This window comes from Acomys russatus, chromosome 2 (assembly GCF_903995435.1).
Source record: "Acomys russatus chromosome 2, mAcoRus1.1, whole genome shotgun sequence".
Classification (NCBI taxonomy): Eukaryota; Metazoa; Chordata; class Mammalia; order Rodentia; family Muridae; genus Acomys; species Acomys russatus.
Window position 1 is genome coordinate 68872360 of NC_067138.1, and position 24295 is coordinate 68896654.

General features: G+C 39.8%; 1 protein-coding gene across 1 annotated transcript; it reads right to left on the reverse strand.

Annotated features, from left to right (window-relative positions):
- Window positions 1-6566: 6566 nt before the first annotated feature.
- LOC127207075 (olfactory receptor 2K2) lies at window positions 6567-7508 on the reverse strand. The gene has a single exon (XM_051166381.1). It carries the CDS (start codon window positions 7506-7508, stop codon window positions 6567-6569), a length of 942 nt encoding a protein of 313 aa, XP_051022338.1.
- Between the last annotated feature and the right edge of the window lie 16787 nt (window positions 7509-24295).

A 24295-nucleotide genomic window follows, 5' to 3' on the forward strand; every position in this document is an offset into this window, starting at 1 on the left:
GCAAGGCAGGAAGGGGGGATGACAACAATGGGAGGGGTGAAGAGAGGGGAAACTGTGATCGGAGTATATTGTATGGGAGAAGAGTTTTGTAAATGTTGTTTTTATTTCCTCCGGTGATGGAATGAGATGAAAGCCATACCCAAACTTTATGAGTACATAGCTTGGGCTGATCCCAGAATGTTTCTCTCTAAATATCCCTAGGCCTAGGTATGGAAGGTTCTAGCCTCATAGGATCTAGTCTTCTGCAAGCACAGACCTTGAAGATGTCAGCTTCCATCTTCCATCTACTAAACTAGGCATAGAATGTTTTCAGTCTCAGAGACTTTCTAGTTCTTTCTGAACTCTAGCTGGCTGGTTTAACTCAGTCTAAAGTCGTCTCCATGATGAGAGATTCAAACTCTTAGCTTCTGGCTGAATTGTCTGCTTGGAAAACTCTGACCTCCACAGACTAGACTGAACTGCAATGCCCTCACTGAACACAACTGAACTGTACTGACTTGTGTTGCACTGGCTGCACGGACTCTCGTTTCCTGCACTGTACTCTCCTCCTCGCTGTTCTCCCTGTGCTGCTCTTAAGTAGCTCCTCTTTCCTGTCTGTTCTCCTGAGAGTTAAGGCGTATCCTGTCTCTGACTCATTCTGTCAAATCTTTCTCTGATTCGTCACTTTGTCCCTAAATTACATAAACGCCATTATTTGGAATTAAAGGTGTGTACTAAAGATGTGTCTATATTCCAGCCAGAGAATTAAAGGTATATACTAACAGCATGTTTGTATTCTGGCTGGAACACACAGATCTAGGATTTTGGATATGATCCCTTGCCAAAGTACCCATACTGCTGGATTAAAATTCCTCTATAGAATTAAAAACAAACAAAAAGCCCAACAAAAACGAAACAAAACCACTCACTGTGCTTTAGAAGGACTGGAGTTTGGTTTCTCTAGCACACATACCAGGTGGTTCACAAATGCCTGTAACTCCAACACCTAGGGCTCCATTTTCCTTTTTAGACTCTACACACACACACACACACACACACACACACACACACACACACACACACACACACACACTATAAAATAATTCACAGTCAGGTGTAACCACGCACACCTTTAACCCCAGCACTCTGAAAGCAGAAGCCATATAGTCTCTGAGTTCCAAGCTAACTAGGACTATAAAGTGACAACCTGTCTCAGACACGAATAATAATAAAAACGTTGAAAAAAAAAAAGACTTCAGCCTGGATTTCTCTGCAATAGCGGTCTTTACTTTACAGTTCATGGTACCAATGTGGGAACCTACTAGCTGTTAGTGATGTACTCCAAATATACATACAAAATGCATACATGTAATCATGGAATATTTTCAGAGTCTGAAGTGAACGTTAGAAAAAAAATTACTTCATCCCTTTAGGTTAAAAACCAGACTTTGTAAGTATGTGTGCATACATCTGTAGTGATTTTGAGCATCTAGAAACTGAAGTATGCACTGAGCCAACATCTAAAAGTCCAGTTGATGCAAGAGTTTTCACCTTGTAGCGTGTTTACTGTGAAATCAAAGTGTGGCAGGAAAAACAATGCACTTCAAAGATGGCCATGTCCTAATCTGCAGAGTCTGGGACTCTGGCAATCAGGAAAGAGCTTTCTGTACAAGCATAGGGATCTGAGTTCTTATCCTAACACCCACATAAAAAGCCAGGTGCCTAATCCCTGCCCTGGAAGCAGGATCACGAGGATGCCGCAGGCTTGCTGGCCAGCCAGTCTAGCCAGTTAGCAAGTTGTGGGCTCAGTGAGAGCCTTGGTATCTGTCTGTCTGTCTGTCTCTCTCTTTCTCTCTCTCTCTCTCTCTCTCTCTCTCTCTCTCTCTCTCTCTCTCTCTCTCTCTCTCTCACACACACACACACACACACACACACACACACACACACACGGCAGCTGCTCCATGCACTCCATGCAGGGTTTTAATGGCTGCCAGTGACAGAGGTAGAGTGAAACACTGGACCATGCCTATCTCATCTTGATCCAACCTAGGAGCTGTTCTCTCATTCTTATCCTCTCCCTCCTTCAAGACTTGCTCCTTTCGTGTGTTCTACTGTTAGTTTCTCCTACTCATTTGCCTTGAGCATTAGTATCCCCCAGCGTCCTCTTTAACAGTCTTCCCACACTCCCCAGTTAAAGCTAGTTCATTGCTTAAATATTGTGTACATATACATTTTACACCTATGTTCTGACCTTTCTCAATAATTCCAGACTAGCTTATCCAATGAACTTTTTGATAGGCCACTACTTAAAATCATGAAAAAAAAATCGACTTGTCTAAAATACAAATAAATCACGACTTTATTCTTCATCCCACAGGTTGGTCCTCTGAGGATTCCCTGTGCCAGTAAGTGTGCCAATAGCTTTCTGTTCCACAAACCAGAAGCCTAGGAATCCTCTATAGTACCTTCACTTACTACCATGTCTCCTAGACATTAACTCTTACAATATTGATGTTATTTTTCCAAATAATTTTCAAATCCATCTACTATCCTTTTCCCCACAGCTACTGTATTTCAAATTTCCAGCAACACTAAGTAGCTCATTATAAATTTCTCCTACATGCTTACTTTTTAATCAAGTCTCAGCTTCCTGGAATTCACTCTCCATATTGTAATCAGAATAATTTCTATTGACAAATTGCTTGGTAAGCACCTGCTCAATCAAGGTCATTAGTTGTTCTGTGTTCATTTTATCTCAGAAGATCTGTGTGATATGCCTTTGGCCTGCTGCAACATGCTCAGCACCTCTAGTCCTCCCTTTCCCCCACCCCTCTGGTACCTTGGCCTTCTCTTAGTTCCACATACAAAGATTTCCTTGTCCCTCTGATAGATGAGGGATACTTCCTGTTCCTTCTCATATCACCCCAATAACTTAATCCATATTTCAGTGGTGTCAAAAGAGAGGAGAGAGAGAGAGAGAGAGGGAGGGAGGGAGAGAGCGCCCAAGTCAGCCCGTTGGTTTCTGTTTATGCTGAGGTCACTTCTGCAAATGAGACATCTGCATTGTCATGCATCTACTGAAATATATTCTAGGGTTAGATTGTTTAAATGAGGCTAAAAGTTTCAGGCGTTTACATTGTTGAGAATGAAACAATAATAAAAATATTCGTGATATAATTATTTTTTAGTGAGGAATCAGAGCTATTTTGTGACCCTTGAATCTCCTCTGGGCACAGACGAAGTACTTCCTCTATTTGGAGCTCTTCTTTACCATCAGATGCGACTGGATAGAACGCCTTGGGGTACTCTTTCACTCTGAGTACCTTTCTCCATCACAGTCATTAACTGTACCACCTGGATTATCAAAGGCTGGACTCAATGACTCACAACATTGAAATAGGTAAGTGTTCTCTGACAGTGTGTCTTTCTATTGGGAAAGTAAAGTGTCTCCGTTGTAAAAGTCCCATGCTAACTAAACAGGCCAGCTATATTAATCCCCACCATCACCAAGACTCAGAGAACATTGTGGAAGAGGATAGGGAGAGAACGTGAGAGTCAGAGGGTGGGGAGAAGTGCCACGAGATGCTGTCTTCTGGATCAGGGTGCGGTTATCACAGTCATGACCTCACAGCAGCTCTGTACCCTCACAAGATCAAGCCAGACAAATTGCTGGCATATATGGAACGGATGATCGCCAGACGCCACTCCTTACTAAAGAGCTACTGACAATAGATAGCTGCTTGGGGGAGGGATAAGCATTCTTTATTGAGGATGTGACCGCTGGTGGGCTGGCTTCCTGTGCTTCCGTAGATGGCCTGACAGTCTTGCACACGTAGGCAGCACTGAAGTTTGCAAGATTGGAAGTAGTAGGGCAGGAGTTGGAGAGGGAAATGGGAGCATATCTGAGTATATTTTAATGTACACATGCATGATATCTCAAAACTAAAGAAAAAAATAAATCCCACACTAAGGGCCCTGGAGAGATGGTTTAATGCTTAAGAAAATTTGCTACTTTTACAGTGTACTGGAGTTTGGTAGCCAGCACCTACACTGGATAGCTTATAACCACCTGCAACTCTACTTACAGGGGATCTGATGCCCTCTCTTGACCTCTGATGCACATACACACATGTGAGCGCATGCGTGCACGCACACACACACACACACACACACACACATTTTTAAAAGTCCATACTAAAAACTGATAGCACCTTTATTTTTAAAGGTCTAGATGCACATCTTCCTCATCACCACTCACCAACCAATAGATACCAAACAGAGGGATGGCCAAGTACCTACTAAACAGCCGTCAAGACTCTGCTCTATGTATATTGTTGTTTTCGGATGCTCACGGAACACTTAGTCCTTCACAGAAGGCACACAGAGCATCTCCACTGTGGAGACACTGTGCTTAGTCCTGGGAAAGACAGTGATAAGCAGATACAGTTCTTGCTCTAGTGAACCTGCGGGGTAGTGAAGAAGGTGTCATCAAGGAAGTAAAACTGCTATTCTATTACAAGTTGTGATGTGTTTTGTGTGTGTGTGTGTTTGTATGTGCACAGACACATATGGGTGAATGTGCACAAATGTGGAAATCAGAAGACAACTTCAGATACTGCAAGTACAATCTATTTTTTGTTTTTCGAGACAAAGTGTCTCTTTGGCTTGGAACTCATCAAGTAGACTAACCTGGATGGCCAGCAAGCCCAAGAGATCCATCTGCTTGCATCCTCAGTTCTGAGATTGATTACAAGGGCATCACAGCCCTGCTCCAGCTTTTTTTCACATGAATGTCTTTGTGCTTGTACGGCAAGTACTGTGCCAACTAAGCCTTCTCTACTGATCACTGGTGTTCTTAAAAGAAGAGCCAGGGAAAAGGACATACTGGTGCCACTAAGAGAATTTGAGCATGTCCGGAGTAAAGGGTGTGAATAGAGCAATCAATGTAAGGAAACCTTTGCATCCCCGTAAGGACTTCAGTAGTAAGTCAACAAAAGCTGCTGAAGAGTTGGGTAGAGAGGCAGAAGCAGGCAGATCGCTGTGAGTTCGAGGCCAGCCTGGTCTACAAAGTGAGTCCAGGACAGCCAAGGCAACACAGAGAAACCCTGTCTCGCAAACAAAACAAAAGAAAACAAAACAGAGATTTGGGTAGAGAAGCGGCATCAGGATTTTCTAAAGCATAAATCTGAACATGGCGTCATTCGTGCAAGAAATGACTCTGTTAGAGATCATTCTGCCTTCTCTTCCAAATATCTCTCTCCTTTGGCAATGCTTGAGGAGCACCTCTTACCTGAGACTCTATAAAAAGTCACGGTTGTAATTAGTGTGGCTGGGATGGACCCTAGCCCAAGGAAGGGGTGTACCATTTACCAATCAGTTAACTCCAGTGCCACATCTGATATATAAAATATACCTATATTTTTATTTATTATTCACAGCAACCTTCTGAGGCTGGCATCACTACTGTCATACTTGATCTCTGCTAAAGAGCCCTCTAGCCTGTTTCTCTCATGGGTCCTCTTCTGACACTGGGAGCATCTCTTGTCTGTTTGTCCCCTCCTGGTCATATCTCAGGATGAAGACTTGGTTCCAGGCCAACGTCATCGCCTCCCTGTAGCAGAGCAGATCCATCACACAGGGCTGCCCCACCCACCTCTGTGTCTCCAGGTTCTTTAGGGTCATGCTTGCAGTTAAGATTATGTCTGTCTCTGCGTCTCTACTACTGTGTCTATTTAACACATTTGAAATGAATCCCAGAAAGAGGACAATTCAGTTTTATTCCAAAGATAAATTTAACATCAGTCTAAGGAAAGACTGCTGTAAGATGCCATTGAAAATACTAGAGACCGGGATGGCTGAGGTGTCTAAGGAAAAAAAAATATTGTTATTTCTAGAACAAATGCTTCCTTGTCAGCCATTGTAAAGTCAGTCATCCAATGAAGAGAAGACATACAATGAATGAATGAAAAAAACAGCATATAGAAAGCATAGGTTCACAGGAATAGGTTGCTTAGGAAAAGCAAAGTTGGCAGGCCGGCGTCAAACAAGCCTTATTAGATCCTTACTTGGGAAGACCAAGACTTTTAATCAGCACTTAAGAAGCTACCACTGTGAAGTAGAGCAAAGCTCTGGCCAACAACTAAGGACATCATTGTCGAACTTCGCCACAGTGAGGTGTTGAGCAAGTATTCTGATTTTCCATTGATTTCATTTTCTTGCTTCCATAATCAATGTCAATATCTTTTAGTTGTTTGATTTATATCTTTAGGCCTCTACCCAATTCTACAAAGGATAGAAGCACAGAAGATATTTTTTTCTGGTAGTAAGATTCACTGTCTACATTTGAACAAGTTTCCTTCTGGAGCAAATCTCCTGTGACTGAACTGATGTCTTCTCAACTATGACACACCAAACACAAGAAATATTATTAGTAAGTGAACATTTTGGACTTGCTACATCCATAATAAATTACTCTGTGTAAAAATATGTCATAACTGTAAAATTGCAGAGCTAATGTTCAGGTTAGAATCTTAAAGGTCTGCCGATGGCACATCCTTGGGAGAGTCACAGGTGCCAGTCAAAGAGAGTCAAATGCCTAGTGCCAATGGCCCTTTGCCCAGGATTTTTTTCACAGCGTCTTTTACTTCCTTGTTTCTTAAGCTATAAATTATTGGGTTCAGCATAGGAGTAAGCACTCCATAAAGCAGCGAGATGATTTTGTCTATTTCTTGTGAGTTTGATGAAGAAGGCTTCAGGTACATAGAGAGAGCAGCCCCATAGTATAAGATGACCACAGTCAAGTGTGCACCACAAGTTGAAAAGGCTTTGTTCCTTCCCTCTGTGGAGCTGATTCTCAGAATCGTGGAAAGGATGAAGCCATAAGAGATGCAAATCAAGAGCATCGGGATGGGCAGAAGGAGAACACTGACCACCAGCATAACCATATCCATGAGTAGTGAACTCATGCAAGCCAACTTCAGCACCGCAAGAATTTCACACGTGAAATGATCAATAACATTCCCACAAAGGGGAATCTGCAGGGCGAAGCTGGTTTCCAGCAGAGCAGTCAGACAGCCTGTGACCCAGGAGACAGTGGCCATCTGCACACAGGCTTGCCTGTTCATGATGATGGGGTACCTCAGCGGGTTGCAAATGGCCACATAACGGTCATAGGCCATCACAGCTAGAAGCACACACTCTGTGGATCCCATTGAAAGCGAAAGGTACATCTGTACAGCACACCCAGAGAAGATAATGGTTTTCTTGGATGACAGCAAGTTCACAAGCAAAGTGGGAATTGAAGCAGATGTATAACAGATATCCATAAAAGAGAGGTTTCCAAGAAACAAGTACATGGGGGTTTGAAGGTGTGAATCCAGGACAGTAATTAAAATAAGGGTACTATTACCCAGGATGGTAACCAGATACATTACAAGGCTGAAGACAAACAGAGCAATCTCTAACCTTGGGTACTTGGAAAATCCCTCCAGGAAAAAAAAGCTCCAAACAGTGAAATTTTCTCCTTGCATCTCCTTACTAAGCACTACCACCACTGGTAGTTACTCTAGTAAGAGTCTCTTCATTTCATCTGAGGAGCATAAATAAATATGATGTTAATTGATCTAGGAACGTACTTTCAGACTTATTTTCATTGCTATAAAACCACTTAACACACATACACAATTACAAGATAGTGTAGTTTTTTGTTCTAAGGGGAAGAAATAAAATCTGTTTGATTACTCCACAACAAAGTTTAGAAACAATGAAGCAGAAAATAGAACGACAATTTAATATTTTTATGCTAGCCCATAATCCTGTCCTTGGCATAGTAGGTTTTCAATAAAAGTGGGAAAATGACCAAAGGAAGAAAAATGTAAGTGGACATTGGATAAGTCCATTTTTAACTTTGTAAATTGAACACAATTTAGAAAAGTGGGTCACACACTTACAGAGGTGACAGCTCTTACTAAAAATCAGGAATGCTCTTCCATGGGTGAAGGAAGAATGTGACAGAAATTAATGAATTTTAAAAGAAATCCCATGCTGTTCTCAGTCTGAAAGAACTCTGTCTAGCTAACAGCTTATAAAACGTGTTTCCAAAAAAGATGATATTGTTTAAAGCATTGTGGCTACATTGAAGAACTATTTTATAAGTCAAACAAAAATAACTCACCTCATTTAAGCACTGAAAAGTGATGTAAGGGTTCTTTGAAAATAGGATAAAGATGGTACAGTTGCAAAGAGGGCACTTTGGTTTTTATTTTTTTTCCATACTACATTAACAAAAAGAACAAAAAGAACTTTATGTCTCCTTTCCACTTACATTCTTATATCATCTTCAAACAATTATCTTCCCTCCTCATTCTCTTCAGCCTTTCTTTGCACAAATGCTCCTAAATAGTCCCTCCACTGCCACCCTGTCGTGCAGACTGCTGTCTCCTGGCTTTCTTTTGTTTAAAAAAAAAAAAAAAATCCACCAATCAGACAGTTAATGTTGCGATACTTCCGCTTTTGTTTCTTTTTCTTGTTTCAGGGTTTCAGTCACTACAGTCAGTCTTCTCGTTCTCTCCTTTTAATAAGTTGTCATCACAAAGACAGCGAACACAGCACTGGCATGACAGTGTCCTCTTGTTTTTTTAAAACTGCTTCCTTCACATTGCGTTATCTTTCCCTTCTCCCTCCACTGTTGCTCATTTCCATCCAACTAACAAGTGATTTTACTGATTTCCCCTATTTTAAGAACTCATTGATTCATAAGTAGTTTACACTGCAAAGCCAAACACTATCAGTAACACTGAATATAGCTTTAGTATGCTAGAAAAAATTTCAGAATTCCACCTTTGTTTGGTAACCAAGCATCTGGTTTTTGCCCTGCTTCCTAATTTTTATCCACCAACAATCATTGATTCTTAAACATTGGCTAACAATTTATTTCTTGTAGATTTTTCTGGAAAAAAACTTAATAAAACTTCTGCCAAGTAAATTATTATACAACTTTACTTTAAATAAAAAATTGTATACTAGTGTTAAGACCAAAGTTAGCTTGGGTGCTCTGAATTTGATATTTTTATACTGCACAAACACAGTAACCAAGGAGAAATAGTTCTCCCACCTGAATTCCCCATTCCATAAGCTCCAAATAAAAATGTTTTATGATATACTCTATAAGTTAGTTATGGTTAATTATCTTCAAAAAAGAATGAATACATCCATGATTAAAATGTGAAATGTTATATAAAAATCAATTATGTGATTCATTTCTTTCAGAATGACCAGCTATTACCAACATAACAAAGAATACCAAAGGATCACAACTGTAATACTATATAAGTTTAAATCACTTGTTGTTTTGGGGAATACATGTTGTCCCTGAACAATTTAAAGTTCAGCAGCTGTGATATACAGAGGTTTGAAACTTCTCATCCTTCTGGGATAATGTCCCAAAGATCCAATTATATTATACTTTTTAAATCTTCACAAGCAAACCACAGGTCCTTCAAAATACCTGCAAAGACATTATACAAACAAAGTTTGTTTTTCCTCTTTCTCCATCAATCCTTAGCTATGTCAAAGAGCTTTTGTAAATGGATGTAGCATAGAATACTCAATAGAAAGCATGTTCTAAGAATTCTAAGATTTATTTCCATTTGTGAAGTTACTTCCTAGTTTTTAGAAATTAAAGGTATTTGTTCTTTTAAAGGACAAACAACTCACTGAATGTCTCAGTGAGCGATCAGAAATTATATTTAATGCACACTTGTTGACAGGACTTTAGTAGAGCAACAGACTATCTAAGCTCTTGGCTTCTGAAAAGAATTGTGACCCAAAAGTAATTATAACTTTTTGGAAAAGTAGCTGATTTTAAAAAAGAAGAAGAAGAAAAGAAAAGAAACAGGAAAAAGTAACTCAGTACCTTATTATGCTTGAATGCAAGATGAATTTGCAAATGCAAATGCAAGACATTTGGTGAATCTTCCTTGCCAAATACAAATTTTGGGCATCCATTTTTAAAAACCTACAAATGAGTGGACATAATTCATACAATAAATTTAAAATGCATCCATTTGTTATGTCATAAATAAGGATGAAAAATCTCTTCCCCAACATAGGATTCCAAAAACAATAAATAAAAAATAATAATGTCAATTAGAATAATCATAGGGAAAAGGTATCAAAAGTAAAAAATTAAGTGAAATAGAGGATATTTATATCATGTTGAAGTAGCTCATGGCATGCAACTTAACAATTTCAAAGATAAAATAATAATTTTGCAGTGGAGAATCCTGGATGATAATCACCTTAACATCACCAATGGAATTAAGACAAACCTTCTCTGTGTGCTACTGAGATGTGTTAAGGCTAGCGGCTCATGTCTGTGGTATGCCCATCAAAAATAAATCATCTGGCCACCAGGGGAGCAGACAGTGCCCAAGATGACCGTTGCTCGGTGGGGCATAGCACTTCTGCGACCACTCCTGAAATGACCCCAACCCCTCAAAGACCTGGAGCAAGTAAGTACTGGAGACATGGAGAAGAGAAAGAGAAACAGAGGAGTGTGGGCACAGTGAATAAAGACAGAACTGGAGATTTGAAAGTAGCAAGGAACAGTCTGATATGTGTAGCCAATGATGCCACCTGGGACCATGGTGGGGCCCTGGTCTGTCCTGCAGCATGCAGCAGCAGGCATCTGTTACCACCAAAAGCCAGGCGGACCCCCCGCCCTTGTCTGCGCTGCCGCCCAAAGACATGTCCATGTCTGAGGGCTGTGCAGAACTGGTCCCATCCCTTGCCTGGGCATCATGGGAAGCTGGCCTGGGGGGTGGGGGCGTGAGAACAGGAGAACTGAGCCCACCGCTGCCACTAGCCAGCTGTGGTGCTCAGGCACTCACACACCGCCCATGAAGCACAGTATAGAAAGCCCCGTTTGCAGGAGCTGTGGGTGAGCTGACCCTGAGTGTACAAATGTGGGAAAGCTGGCTAAGGGAGAGATACCTTCCTCCCCACTTGCCCCTCACCACCTGTGGTCACAAGAGCAGGAGAGCTGGCCCTGCACCTCGCCTGGGAAGCAGAGTAGAGCTAAAGGGGGCGGGGTAATGAGCGAGCAGTCCCGAGAGTGTGGCGGCCTCACCACTTGTCTGCTGTTCAGTGACATGGGCAAGGGAGAAATCCACACCACCACCACCACCACCACCCGTCATCCCTTGGCACCTATGGCTGGCAGGAGGTGCTGGCCCAAACAGGGTCTTGAGAGCTGGAGAGCTGTCTCTGCTCTTCACCTGCGGCAGCACTCAGGAGAGCAGGCCTCACCTGAGTAACCCTGTAGAGTTGACCCTGATGGCGGGGCGTGAGTGAGTCAGCCCTGAGGATGTGAGTTGTGAGAGAACTGGCCCACAACTTGTCTGCCATACAGGGACGTGGACTAGAAAGAGACACCGCCATCACCACCACCTGCCCCTTGCCACCTATGGCAGGCAGGAGAGATGTCAGTGAGGTCATCCGAGCAGAAGCTCTGTCCCTCACCTGGCGCGCAGGCCCTACACTACATGTGGGGGTTGTGAGTGAGCTGGCCCAGAAGGCATGAGTTTGGGAGAGCCTGCCTTGCTTCTTGTCTGCTGTGTGGTGGCATCATCGAGGAAGAGACACCGTCCTCTCCACTTACCCCACCCCTCGCCCTGGGACAGCTAGTCCCCGGGTTGTGAGAATGGGAGAACTGGCCATATCTCTCACCAGCTGCAACACTCAGAGGGAGCCCTGCATCTCATCTGAGCAGCAGGGTAGACCACACCCCTGGTTGTGGGGGTTGGGAGTGGTTAGCTAGTCATGAGGGCATGAGAACAGAAGAGCTGGCTTCCTCCTTTGCTAGGTGCAGCATTAGATGGGCCAGCTGGCACAAGGCAGGAAAGTTTGCCGTGGTGGTGTAGTGTGGTGTGAGTGCTGGAGGGTTGGTGGGCTGAGCAGCTCATATACCTCTCAGGGCTGGATTCAGGGCTTTGAATTGGCCCACCCCAACATTTACCCCATTGATAAACTGCCGGAGTGCACCAAAGGACGGGTCTTGCAGATCCAAAGCTATACGATCTCTATGACACAGGGCAACAACGGGATATCTGAGAGGAGTCCCAGTGAGGATCCAGTGTTTCTAGAGTAGCAGAAGCCAGAGGCCTCGTACCAGACCGATGATTTATTGCTATAAACATTTGCAATCATGAAAGTATGGACAAAAAGGTATACTGTGACACACTGCAACTTCCGCAACGAGATTTTTTTTCCTTTGTTGGGAGGAGAGATTGCAAGGGTGGAGGGTGAAGATGAGTGGAACTGGGGGGTACATGATGTGAAATTCACAAAGAACAAATAAAAAAATAAACAAAAAAAATCACACAAATCTAATCATGAGGAAAACACGTACAGCCACATTTGGGCATATTCTTTAAAATAATATGTTTATCCATTTCAAAATATTAAGACAGGAAATAAGCAAACAAATATTTTGTGCAATTACTATGTGCTGATATAAAAAAGCAAAATCTCTTCCATTTGTCCTCAATTATTTCAATAAAAGGTTGTTAAAACTAGAAAGATGTTGAGGTTATGATCACATTTTTTGTCAGTTGTGGTCCTGCAGTTCATCTCTCTTCTTTTTCCCTTAGGATCTCACAATGCATACCACGCTGGTCCTGGGCCTGTAATCCTCCTGCCTCAGGTTCTAAGGTCTTGGATTATAGATATGTAGGGACCAGGCCCGGTTTTTATTTCCTCTTAATGGTTCACTTATTCTGAGTCACTGAGGTAAACGGATGCTTTAGATACAGAATCATAAAAAATTTTGAACACTGCATAAATAATAAAATGGATTTTTTTCCTTCCAAGGAAGAGAAATAATGACAACTAGATTGAATAATGTAAGATGGAAAATGAAGACAATTCAGTAGTAGAATATTTGATGGATAATCAGCTACAGTGGCCCATACAGTCTGAAATGGGCAAGCCTGCCAGTATGCTGCCTTTATTGTAAAACATAGGAAACCTCATGATTTCATGTTTTAACATTAATCTTGAAACATTCTTCTAAAGATAAGTGGTCACAGTTCTCCCTTCAGAGGGCGATGAGGCAGCACAAATTTCACAACATAATTGACATCAGACCATAGTTTATACAGAAAACTAGAAAGAATCAGCTAAAAAACAAACCTCTTGGAATTAGTTAGAACCAATAGTAAAAGTTAAAGATATGTGACTAATACATATTATGTTATTAATTAGAGATTTTTCAAGTTTTTTGTATAGGCACTTTATGATACAAGCTTTTCTCTAAGAACTGCCTCCATCGTGTTTTAGATATTTTGGCATGCTGTGTTTTCATGTTCATCAGTTCTAAAAAGCGTTTTATCTCCTTTTTGATTTCTGTCTTGCCCCAATTTTTGCTCAATAGTAAGTTGTTTAACTTCCATGAATTTGTCTGTTTTCTACTGTTTCTGTTGTTGACATCCAGCTCTAAATGGTGGTCAGATAGGAATCAGTATGCTGTTGCACACATCTTATATTTGTTGAGACTTATTTTGTTTTCAAATACAGGGTCAATTTTGAAGAATGTCCCATGCACTGCTGAGAAGAGACTGTATTCTTTATTGTTCAGGTGGAATGTTGTGTAGATGGTAGGTCCATTTGATGTATTATATTATCCAACTCCAGAACTTCTTATTTAGTTTTCATTTGGATGACCCGTTTATTGGTGAGATTGGGGTGTCAAAAACACTCATTATCACTGTTTAAGCTTTATGTGTCATTTTGAATATAACTGTGTTTCTTTTTATGAAACTGGGCAACAATGTGTTTGATGAATAAATGCCTAGAATCACGATATCCCCTTGATAGATTTTTTTTAAAAAACGAATATGTGGTGGTTTTCCCTGTCTCTTCTGCTTAGTTTTGGTTTGAAGTCTATTTTGTCAGATACTAAAATTGTTCTGCCTTGCTTCTTGGTTCTATTTTGGGATTGCCCACATGCAACTGTGCCTGGCTTTACATGAATGAATTCAAATCTCCATACTTGATCAACAAACACTTTAACCATTGACCCATCCCACCAGCAATTCATATTCTGAGTCACTTATTATCTGTGTAATTCCAGAACGTTTCCTATCTGTGAGTTGTCTTTTCATTTTCTTAACAGTGTCCTATGAAAACACATATACAAGTTTTATTTATAAAGTTCTATTTATATTTTAGTTTGTCACGTGAGTTTCTGGTATCTGGTAGTGCCAGCACTCTTTGTTTTTGTTTTTTAAGCTGCTTTCCCTGCTGAAAACTGATGACTATAAACATGGATCATTAGCCCTTTCATCTACATGTCAGTCCTTACAGCAATACCATGGACGGATGTAAGAAGAATCCAATTTTGTTATTTTCAAAACACTGTATTTATTCTGGGTCTCTGGCATTCTGTATGAACTTCAGGACTAATCTATGTTTTTGCAAAAAATCCAGTTGGGATTTTAAAAGCAATTGTATCAAGTCTGAAGATGAAGACTTAACATTATTAAGTCTTCTAATCATGAACACAGACTATCATCTAAGTTAATTAGCTATTCTTTGATTCTTTCAATAATGTTTTGAATTCGCAGTGCGTAATCTTGCATTTGTTTCATCACTCATTCCTAAGGTTTTTATTCTTTGGGCAAACTATTTCCTTTGCAAATAATTTTTTTCTTTTGATTTGAGTTATAGATTGCCCACTGATACTATATAGGAATAAAATTGATTTTTATAAACCAATCCTGTCTCTTCTGCTTTGCCAAACTGGTTTCTTAGTTCTAATACACTTTTTGATGATTATTTAGAATGTTCTGTGTACATAATATCGTCATATGGAAATTTTATTTTATTTTCCCATCCAAGTTGGTTTCCTCTCATTTCACTTCACGAATTTCCGCTGCTAGAACTGCCACTGTAATCCTGCATAAACTTAACAAGAGTAAATTCCAGTCCCATTCCTGATCTTAGAATGAATAGATTTTCATCACTATGTACCATGCAATCTCATTATGTACGGTGACGTGGTATTACACTGCACGCTGGGTGAGTTGTTGATGCCCTTATCATGTTTATGAAGCTCCTTCTGTTCCTAATGGTGAAAATTTCTCATGACTACTGGATTATAACAAACACTTCTTCTGTATCTATCGAACATATCATGAGGTATATGTCTTTTTTTTTTTTTTAATGGTGCATTACTGTTGTTAAAATGAATGAAAATCGCAAATGTGCAGGAGCCAGATGCAGAGGTGAAAGCCTACTTGCTCAGAGAGGCAGAGAAAGCACCCAGCCAATGTCCCAGAAGGAAAAAGCTCTTTTTCCTTCTCCATGCTGTCTTAAATACCCTTCAAATCAACGTCCCTCCTTTCTACTTCCTGTGTGTCTCTCTATCCGTCCTCTGGACTTTCTCTCATTCTCTGTGGTTTTTCCCTCCATGTTCACTTCCTGTCAATCTGGTTGCTTGCTCTGCCTCTTAGGGTTAATTTTATTTAATCCTGTTTACAGCAATCTTTTGGACTAAAGGTGTGTGATAGGGCTGAGACACACTACATGTACTTGTTTACAGTAAACAGAAAGATCTAGGATCAAAGACTGAGCCATACCACAATTAGAAATAGGTTTTTACAATTCACCATCTTGGGGTTCACAATGGGATCAGATATCCTGCAACACATTACACTAATTTTTTATGTTAAGCCAATCTTATATTTCTGGGGTAATTCCATATGGTCATGAGAAATAACCCTTTTCACAAATTGCTTCATCTGGCTTCTAGCACTTTGCTGGTAATTTTAATAAAAATTTAATCTGTAGGTTTTCATCTTACATTTGTCTCCAGTTTGTTTTCAGGGTAATTAATGTTGGCCTTATAATTTTTTGTGAAGAAATTGTATTTTAGGTATTTGGTCAATTTTACCATCTAGGCATAGTATTTTCTTTATATTTGTATTATTAATTCAATTTCTTTATTTGCTGTAGGCATAACCAAATTTTCTACATCTTTTTTATTTTTGTATCTTTTTATAGTTGTTCATAGTATTTTTTTATTTTTATGATTAGTAAGTAGTAATTTTCTTTCTTTCATCTTTAGTAACAGTGTTTTGCTTTGCTTTTGTCAAACCAGTTTACATGTTTATCGATTTTGCTGACTTTTCAAAAGATGATTAGAGATTGGTCTGATGTATTTTGATGCTAAATACTGCTTGCTGTCTCTGTGCCTCAAGAATGCTGTATAACCTTGCCTGAGGACCTTCCTGTTTGACCAATAAAGGGCCAACACACCTGGGCAGGGCAAGCAGGATAGGCGTGGCTAAGGCTCCCAGGGCTTTGGGAGACAGAGAGGATCATGGGTGAGAGGAGATAGGAGGAAAAGAGAGGAAGAAGAAGGCCACGCCATGGGTTAGAGGAAGGGAGAGGCACATGGCCAGCGTTATGGAGATTTGGCCCAGATGATGGTAATTAGCAAATATTCGAGACTATGGATGGGAGATAGCTCAATAGAAATTATTAGAAGCATACGGCATGGGATTGGGTCAGGTATCCCACATCTGCCCCGATATGGGAGGTAGTTTACGCAATTACTATCTGCCCTGCCCCAGGCTAACTAAGGCTATTTTAAAATATAGCAGGTGTCTGTGTCTTGATTGATCGCTAGTGGGTTAGAAAATACTGCTATAATGATAATTATAGGCCTAATAATAAAATTATTAGGCCATACTGATACAATAACTGCAACAGATAAATTTTAATTTTCATTTCTCATCTTTTATGCCCTCAATTTCATCTACTTATGCTCAGAACTTTGCTTGTTCCTTTCTTTTTTTTTGGACTTAAGTTGTTTTGTTCTTTTATTGTTGTTGTTGTTGTTGTTGTTTTGCTCTTATTTTGTTTTGTTTTGAGTTTGTTTCCCTAGTATGTAAAGAGATAAATTGGAGCATCAATTTGAGACTTGTACTTTAAAAAAAAAAAAACATTAGTGATTTTAGCTATAGTTTTTCTCTAGGCAACACTTTACCAACCTTAAGTTAGCTATGCTGTGTCTTTATTTTTTGCTCTATATTTATTTTTCTGTCTATAGTGATTTCTTATTTGGTCCACCAGTTACTTAACACGTGCGCTATTTAATTCTACCTATTTTTATTTGGTTATTCAGCCACATTTTCAATTGATTAATTGTAGAACATCTCTAGAGTTTCACCATCTTGCATTTACTGCAGCTTGCTTTAAGGCCTATGAACTCTGGACGGTTCCCTGTACCAAAACAAAACCACACAGGAATAATTCCTCCTTTGAGAAACATTCTAAATGTTGTTTTTAGTTATTTTCTTTTTCCTTTGTATGTTTTTTTTTTCTTACTCGGGAAGAGTACTTCATTTCAAAACTCTATTTCTAAAATTACTGAAAAAAAATAATTAAATCAAATTAGAAAGATTATATTAATATAGACAAAAAAGGCAGAATCAATCCAATACCCAATGATCCAAATAATTAAGCAGGCAGAAGTTTTAAGTGCAAATAAATATCCTGGATTCTACACTTTAAACTACATTTGAAAAACTAATTTTAAATCTTGAACTTGTGAGTATTTTGTCAGAAGCAATGTTATCCACACTCTGTTCTTCACTAAAAATAACTATAGACCAGTTAAAGTATAAATTAAAAGTATATTATCTATATACTTTATGGTATATAGTATAAAGTATAAATTAATCTTTTTCTTTAAAAAATCTGAGTTGTTTTTATTTTATAAATCATTCATCAATAAAAAAGTATTTATATGGGAACTTTCTGTATTGTCCATTCAAATTTTTTATGAACTTAAAAGCACTCATGAAAAATTTCTATTTTAGAAGTATTTTTAAAAGAAACTAGTGATGAAATGGATACACTTGTGTCCCTCACCTTCTCCATTTTCTTCTGTTAATTCCCTGAGATAGGGATCATGATTTTTCTTTAAAGAACAGATATTCTAGGTTTGGTAGACTTATGATCTGTCATAATTCAACATACCTCTCTTCATAGACACAGCAATTCACTAAATGTAGGCAAATAGGCCCTGCTGTGTTCCAATGCTACTTTATTTATAAAAATAAGTAGCAGGCTGCATTTACCACTTAGTTGCACCTCTGCAAGATGGAATCAAGGCATATAGAGTAAAATAACTAAAAATCAATTTACAGAAAAATTAAATTTTACTAGGAGTAATTAGAAGTGAAATGATTCTTGGGAATTTAAACATTTTCATAGAGTTTACTAAATGATTTGGACTCTATTTAGCATTTTGCTTCCTTTATTTTGTTCTTTTAAAATGAGATTTGAGGGAAACTTATTTTATGTTAATTTTACATAAAATTTTTTTTTTAAAAACCTGCATTATGGGGCTTGTGGACCATACCTCCAGGTGTATTGGCAAGGGACTATAGAGATTGGAGCATGTGTCAGCCCTGGAAATCTCAAACTTGAGATTCAGATCTCATCCTGAGAACAGAAGGCATGGAGCAAAGCTCCCTCCTGATTTCCATGCCTGCCTCACAAGCACTTGATACAGGCCCAGGGTTACTGGTGGTCACTCAAGGTTACAGGCTGTCAGTCACATGAGCTTGTGGCCTGTTATCTTTCCCCCATGCAAATAGAGCATTGTCAGCATCCTAGTCCCAGTCTCCCCTGCCCCTTGCTGCCTAAGGTTTATAAATCCCTGTTTCACATGCAATAAATGGGCGAGCACCATCTATTTCATCAAAGATTGTCTGAGACTGGTCATTTATTCTGGGGAAAGGAGTAAAGAAAGGTTCCCTCTTCCCAGAAGAATTCACCGCTGGACCCCTGGGCTTCCATCCATCCTTGTGTCAGCTCACCGCATCAGCCATCTGCGGAGGCAGCAGCTGGCTGTTCTTGAAGCAGCCACTCTGTCCACCCAAACCAAGCTGGGCTCCCGCCTCTGCTTCTTAGTTTCAGAGCTCTGAGCCCGGGCTACCACCAGCTAAAAGAGCAGTAACACTTAAGGCAGAGAAATCTTTTCTCCTGCCCCTCCAGCTAACCGGAGATCTCTGGGCACAGATCTCAGTTCTGTGTTCTCATCCTGGAGACGGGAGAGAAGTGGGACCTTTGACCCTGCACTTCACCTGGAAGCCGAAGGCACTGGAACCCACTTGGTGGCAGAACCATCCTGCCTCATTTTGTATACAAAGCAGTGGATATTATTCAATTATTGGAATTTCATAATAATATAGATTTAATTGCATAAAATAAGCATCACAATTTTGGGGATCAAAATTAAGACCCAAAGGCATATCAATAACACTGCTTCCATTTGATGGTAACACGGACCAAAAGAAGACAAATGATTTGATTTCAATGGAAAAAATTGATATTTCTATTAAATTATTTTGCAACTTTTTAGTCAACAATGACTACCTATTTGATTAGTCAGTTTAAGATGATATCACAAATCCACTTGTTTATATGTTTGATAAAGGAAATAAAATGGCTATAACTATTAAGATGATAAAATTTTACCTTCCTCTTAATCATCCCGCCCATGCACATGGGCAAGCTCACCATCTATTATCCAGGAGTGTAACTGCCAGACATTCTAGCTCACTGGTCTTTGTGTCTGCTTCAAGGCTAACATCATACTATTTTTTTTTTAATTGCTCTTTAGTATAATATGAAAACAAGTATTGTGATATTTTGGTATTATTTATTTTGTTCAGGATTGCTTTAGCTATTTTATGTGCTTTCACTTCATTGTTAGGAGTAGCTCTGTGAAGAGGTCTATTTCCTTTGGTAGCATACTCATTTTTTATGTACTTAATTCTGTCAATCCATGAACATTGGATTTTCTACTATAGCATGATTTTTCTTTGAACCACTAGCTCTCAAATAATGACATGGACTTTTTAGTAATTATGTAAGCTTGGCCTTAGCTTAGGCTTGTTCCCAACTAACTTTTTTTTTTTTTTTTTTTGCTTTTTATTTTTATTTTATTTTATTTTTTATTAATTCATTCATTTTACATCCTAATAGTTATCTCACCCCTTGTATCCTCCCATTCCTCCCTCCCTCCCACTTTCCCCCTACTCCCTCCCCTATGACTGTGACTTAGGGGGACCTCCTCCCCCTGTATATGCTCATAGGGTATCAAGTCTCTTCTTGGTAGCCTGCTATCCTTCCTCTGAGTGCCACCAGGTCTCCTCATCCAGGGAACATGGTCAAATATGGGGCACCAGGGTTTGTATGAAAGTCAGTCCCCACTCTCCACTCAACTGTGGAGAATGTCCTGTCCATTGGCTAGATATGGGTAGGGCTTTGATGTTTACTGCACGTATTGTCCTTGGCTGGTGCCATAGTTTGAGCAGGACCCCTGGGCCCAGATCCGCCCATCATAATGTTCTTCTTGAATTTCGGGACTTGAAGATACAATCGTAGAACTCGAAACATTCATCCAACTAGCTCTTATAGCTTAAATTACTCTACATCCTGTCACATCGCTCATTACCTCTCCTCAGCACCCTACATCTGACTTCTTCCATGTCTACCTGGCAAATCTTCCCACCTCAGATTCTGCCCCAGATTTCTCTCTGCCCAGATGACCTGCCTATCCTCTCCTGCCTCAGCTCTTAGCCATTCAGCTCTTTAGTAAACTAATCAGAAGGTGTCAGAGTGAGTGTTTACAAAATATAATGCAGCCATAATAACAGCAATACCAAAGTCCAGCCGGTAATCAGATGTCTGCTGGTCCAGAAATCAGCATCTGAATACCACAAAGACAACCTTCACACAGTGCACAAAAAGATCACCCCAACATTCGAGAGTCTTTAGTGTTATAGTTTTCACTGGAGTACTTTATAATCTTTCATTGGGTTTATTTTTAGATTTTTTTTTTCCTGTTGCTAGGTTTTGTTTGTTATTCAGTGTAATTATTTTCCTGATTTCTTGCTCAGTGTGCCTATTATGGTATATAGGGAAAGCTATATTGGCTTTTGTATCCTGCTACTTGGCTGAAGATATTTACTCGCTCTAAGAGTCTTTAGGGTCTTCTAAGTAAAGTCAAACTGAGAACAGAAGACAGGAACTGGACAGGCAGCTTGGAGCAGAGATCACAAAAGCAGTAGTCCCAGCAATGTCCTTGGTTCTCTAGCCGGGAATACCAGAGGGAGCTTTGCTTTCTTACCTCCTAAATGAACACTCCTGCCTGGAGGGTGTCCATGAGAAACTAAAACTCCTATTCCAGGCACTAATTACTTCTGGTGAGTAGCTTTGGGACTAGACCTCTTAATTTTCTTGGTAAAAATGCGTTATACGCTCTCCCCGCCCCCCATTTCAGCCCATTTCCTAAGTGATTTTAGGGGCATCTCTTTAGAAGGGATAATGTTACAATATTACTAAAGTCTCACTACTGGAAAGTCTTACTTCTAGTCAAGAGAATGGGATCTCTGGCCTGAGTGGAGACCTAATGTTAGGTCAGTCAGTCAATCATCTAATTGACCACCCCCAAGAATGGCAGCTTCAATTTACACTATGTTAAAGAGATCAGAATAATTACCCCTTTATTGAGATGTTCCTTTCCTTCCCGGAAGCCCACCTCTGGTGCAGTTGCTTAGAGCCATACATCTTCCTAAGTTTGCCCACTTTTCTCCCTAAGCATGCTTTTCCTAGCACTTTGAACTTGATTTTCTCTAAAACAGCAGCCCCTTCCCTTTGTGTAAACCTAGTTTGCCTAACCTCTACGCCTAGCTAAAAAAGATGTAACTTTGTCCATTTCCACCATCTTCCTGCTCTTGGAAGCTCCAGAGATTCACGTTGTCTACCCTGAGATTTTTCTCTTAAACTCTATTGAAATTGTCCTGAAACTTTCCTGAATCTGTTCTCAACTCTTTTATTAACAAGACTAAGGTTCCCGAGAGAACACTCAGTTTACCCAGAAATACCATCTACAAATAGAATTTCACTTCTTCCATTCTAGCTTGTATCCCTTTATTTTCCCTCACCTATGGCTATAGCCGAGAACTCAAGTATTATATTGGGGGCACATTGTGTCACCCTTGATTTTAGAGATGCTTTCAGCATTCCCCATTTTGTATATTAGCTCTATGAGTGCTATATTCACAAGCTTTATTATATTGATATACAAGTCCTTCTATTCTTAGATTCTTTGGGGCTTTTATCATGAAGAGACGTTGTATTTTGCCAAAGGCTTTTTCATCTCATGGCATGTGATTATTAATCTATTTGTATGGTGTACTATTAATTTTCCTTCAATACGGCACACTCCCCAACATGTTGGCATATCTTAATTACATTGTTGAATTTGATTTGCAATATTAAGAGTCTTTGCATAAGGGTGAAGGGTGGATATGAAGGGACAGAGAGATGAGTGGAATTGGGGTGCATGGTGTGAAATTCACAAAGAATCAAAAAGTTAAAATAAAACCTTTCCGTCAGTACCCACTAAGGACATTTCCTATAGTTTTAGTGTTCATCCCAGATTTTTCTATCAGAGTAATACAAGATTTGTAGAATCAGTTAAGAAACATTTTTTTTTCAATTTTTTATGAACAGTTTGAATGTTGGCACAATTCAGTCTTAAGTCCATCTAGTCCTGGGCCGTTCTTTGTCTGGAGACTCTATTATTGCTTCAGTTTCACTGGTTGTTGTTGATGGATCTCTCTCCCCCTCTCCCCTCCTCCCCATGAAGTTCAATTTTGGTACGTCACGTGTCTAAACGTCTATTCATATCTAGATCTCCAATTTTAAGTTTTCAAAATATTCCCTAACGGTTCTTTGCTGGGAGTGCCTTCCCTAGCTATATGCCATCCTGTGGGAAGGAGGCAGCTATGGAACCCTAGTAACCCACAACTGTTTCATCTAACAACAAACCACATACACAGAATGAGGCAATTCGGAAGCTAAGCAATTATTTGTTGAGGCCTCTGCAGTAACCAACAGGTAGTGGGCCTTGGTTTTTTCTTTTCTTTTGCCTCAAAGGGCAGAATCACCAACCACCACAACCTCCACACGATTCCCACCAATTAAAATCTGACCCTCTCCACAGCTGCCTTTCACGACCTTTTCTCACTAAGATACTATGGCAGGGGATCCTTAGTTTCCTTCAGACTTTCACTCTCATGCCCAGGGTTGCTCAGTCTCAAACAGGCTCCCTCTCAAAGAAGAGGTGCCAGACTATAAAGCAATCTGAGATGTAAAGAACAAAAAAGTAGAGGTCTTGTCTAATGCTAGCCAGCAAAGCAAGAGTTACTGTCAGACAGTATGTAAGGCTTTTGAAGACTATGGCATCTCCTACATGGCTGTCAATCTGCCATCATCAGGGCTGCCTGACTTACCTCCTAGTTGTGACTTCAAGGTCCCCTCCCAGGCAAGAAAGCTAGGGTTAGAGTTGGGCGCTGTTTATTTTCACTGCATTCCAGTGTTTCCATGCTTTTCATCTGTCTTTACCCCTGGTCATTTTCTCTTTTCTCAGAATACCCTAGTTTCTCTATTATTGACATTTCTCATTAACAGAGTCATCTAGAGAAAACATTTCATCTACCATCTTACCCCCGAAAAATACCATTTCAAAGGTAAAGAAACTATTACATCTTTCCATAAACATCAAAGACTGGTTGTTTCCATGTTTTGTAAACATTCTTTCTCAACAATTTGAAACTAGTATGTCAAGACTACTTAAGGTATTTAACAGCTCAGGCTGGTAAACTTTCCCCTGGGACTAAGCAACATAATGCTTTAACCCTACCTTCTATACTGGAAGTATGTTTCCCAGTACTTATGTATCATTGGCAACAGTAACATGCACTCATCTTGACCTATAGAAGTGTCTGTTGTTTCCATGTGGTCATGTAAAGTTACTTTTATCAGAAAATTGCATCATGAAACAATTTTCTTCCAAGTATGTGACAGCAGCAATTCATGTCGTCTTAGAACTGCCAGACACTTAAGCCAGGGATTTCTATTAATTAAACATAGCTGAGAATATGCCAGGCAGTAAGGCTTCTCTCCTCCCTCCTTCCCTTCCTAAAGTATAACTAACTAGTCAATGTGTTAGCAGGCAGATTACATTCCTAGAGAACTAGTAAAAACTAACAGCACTACTTCAAAACACCAGGTCATGCAGCTTTTATTTACCATTTAATATCTTTGGGGTGTAGATGAGGTTTTTCTTTCAAATAAGTCTATTTCATGCTTAGGTAGCTAAGTACACATTGCAGAGGATTTATGACGAAGTTGCATATAAAATACAAAAATCTGTTACATATACATCCAT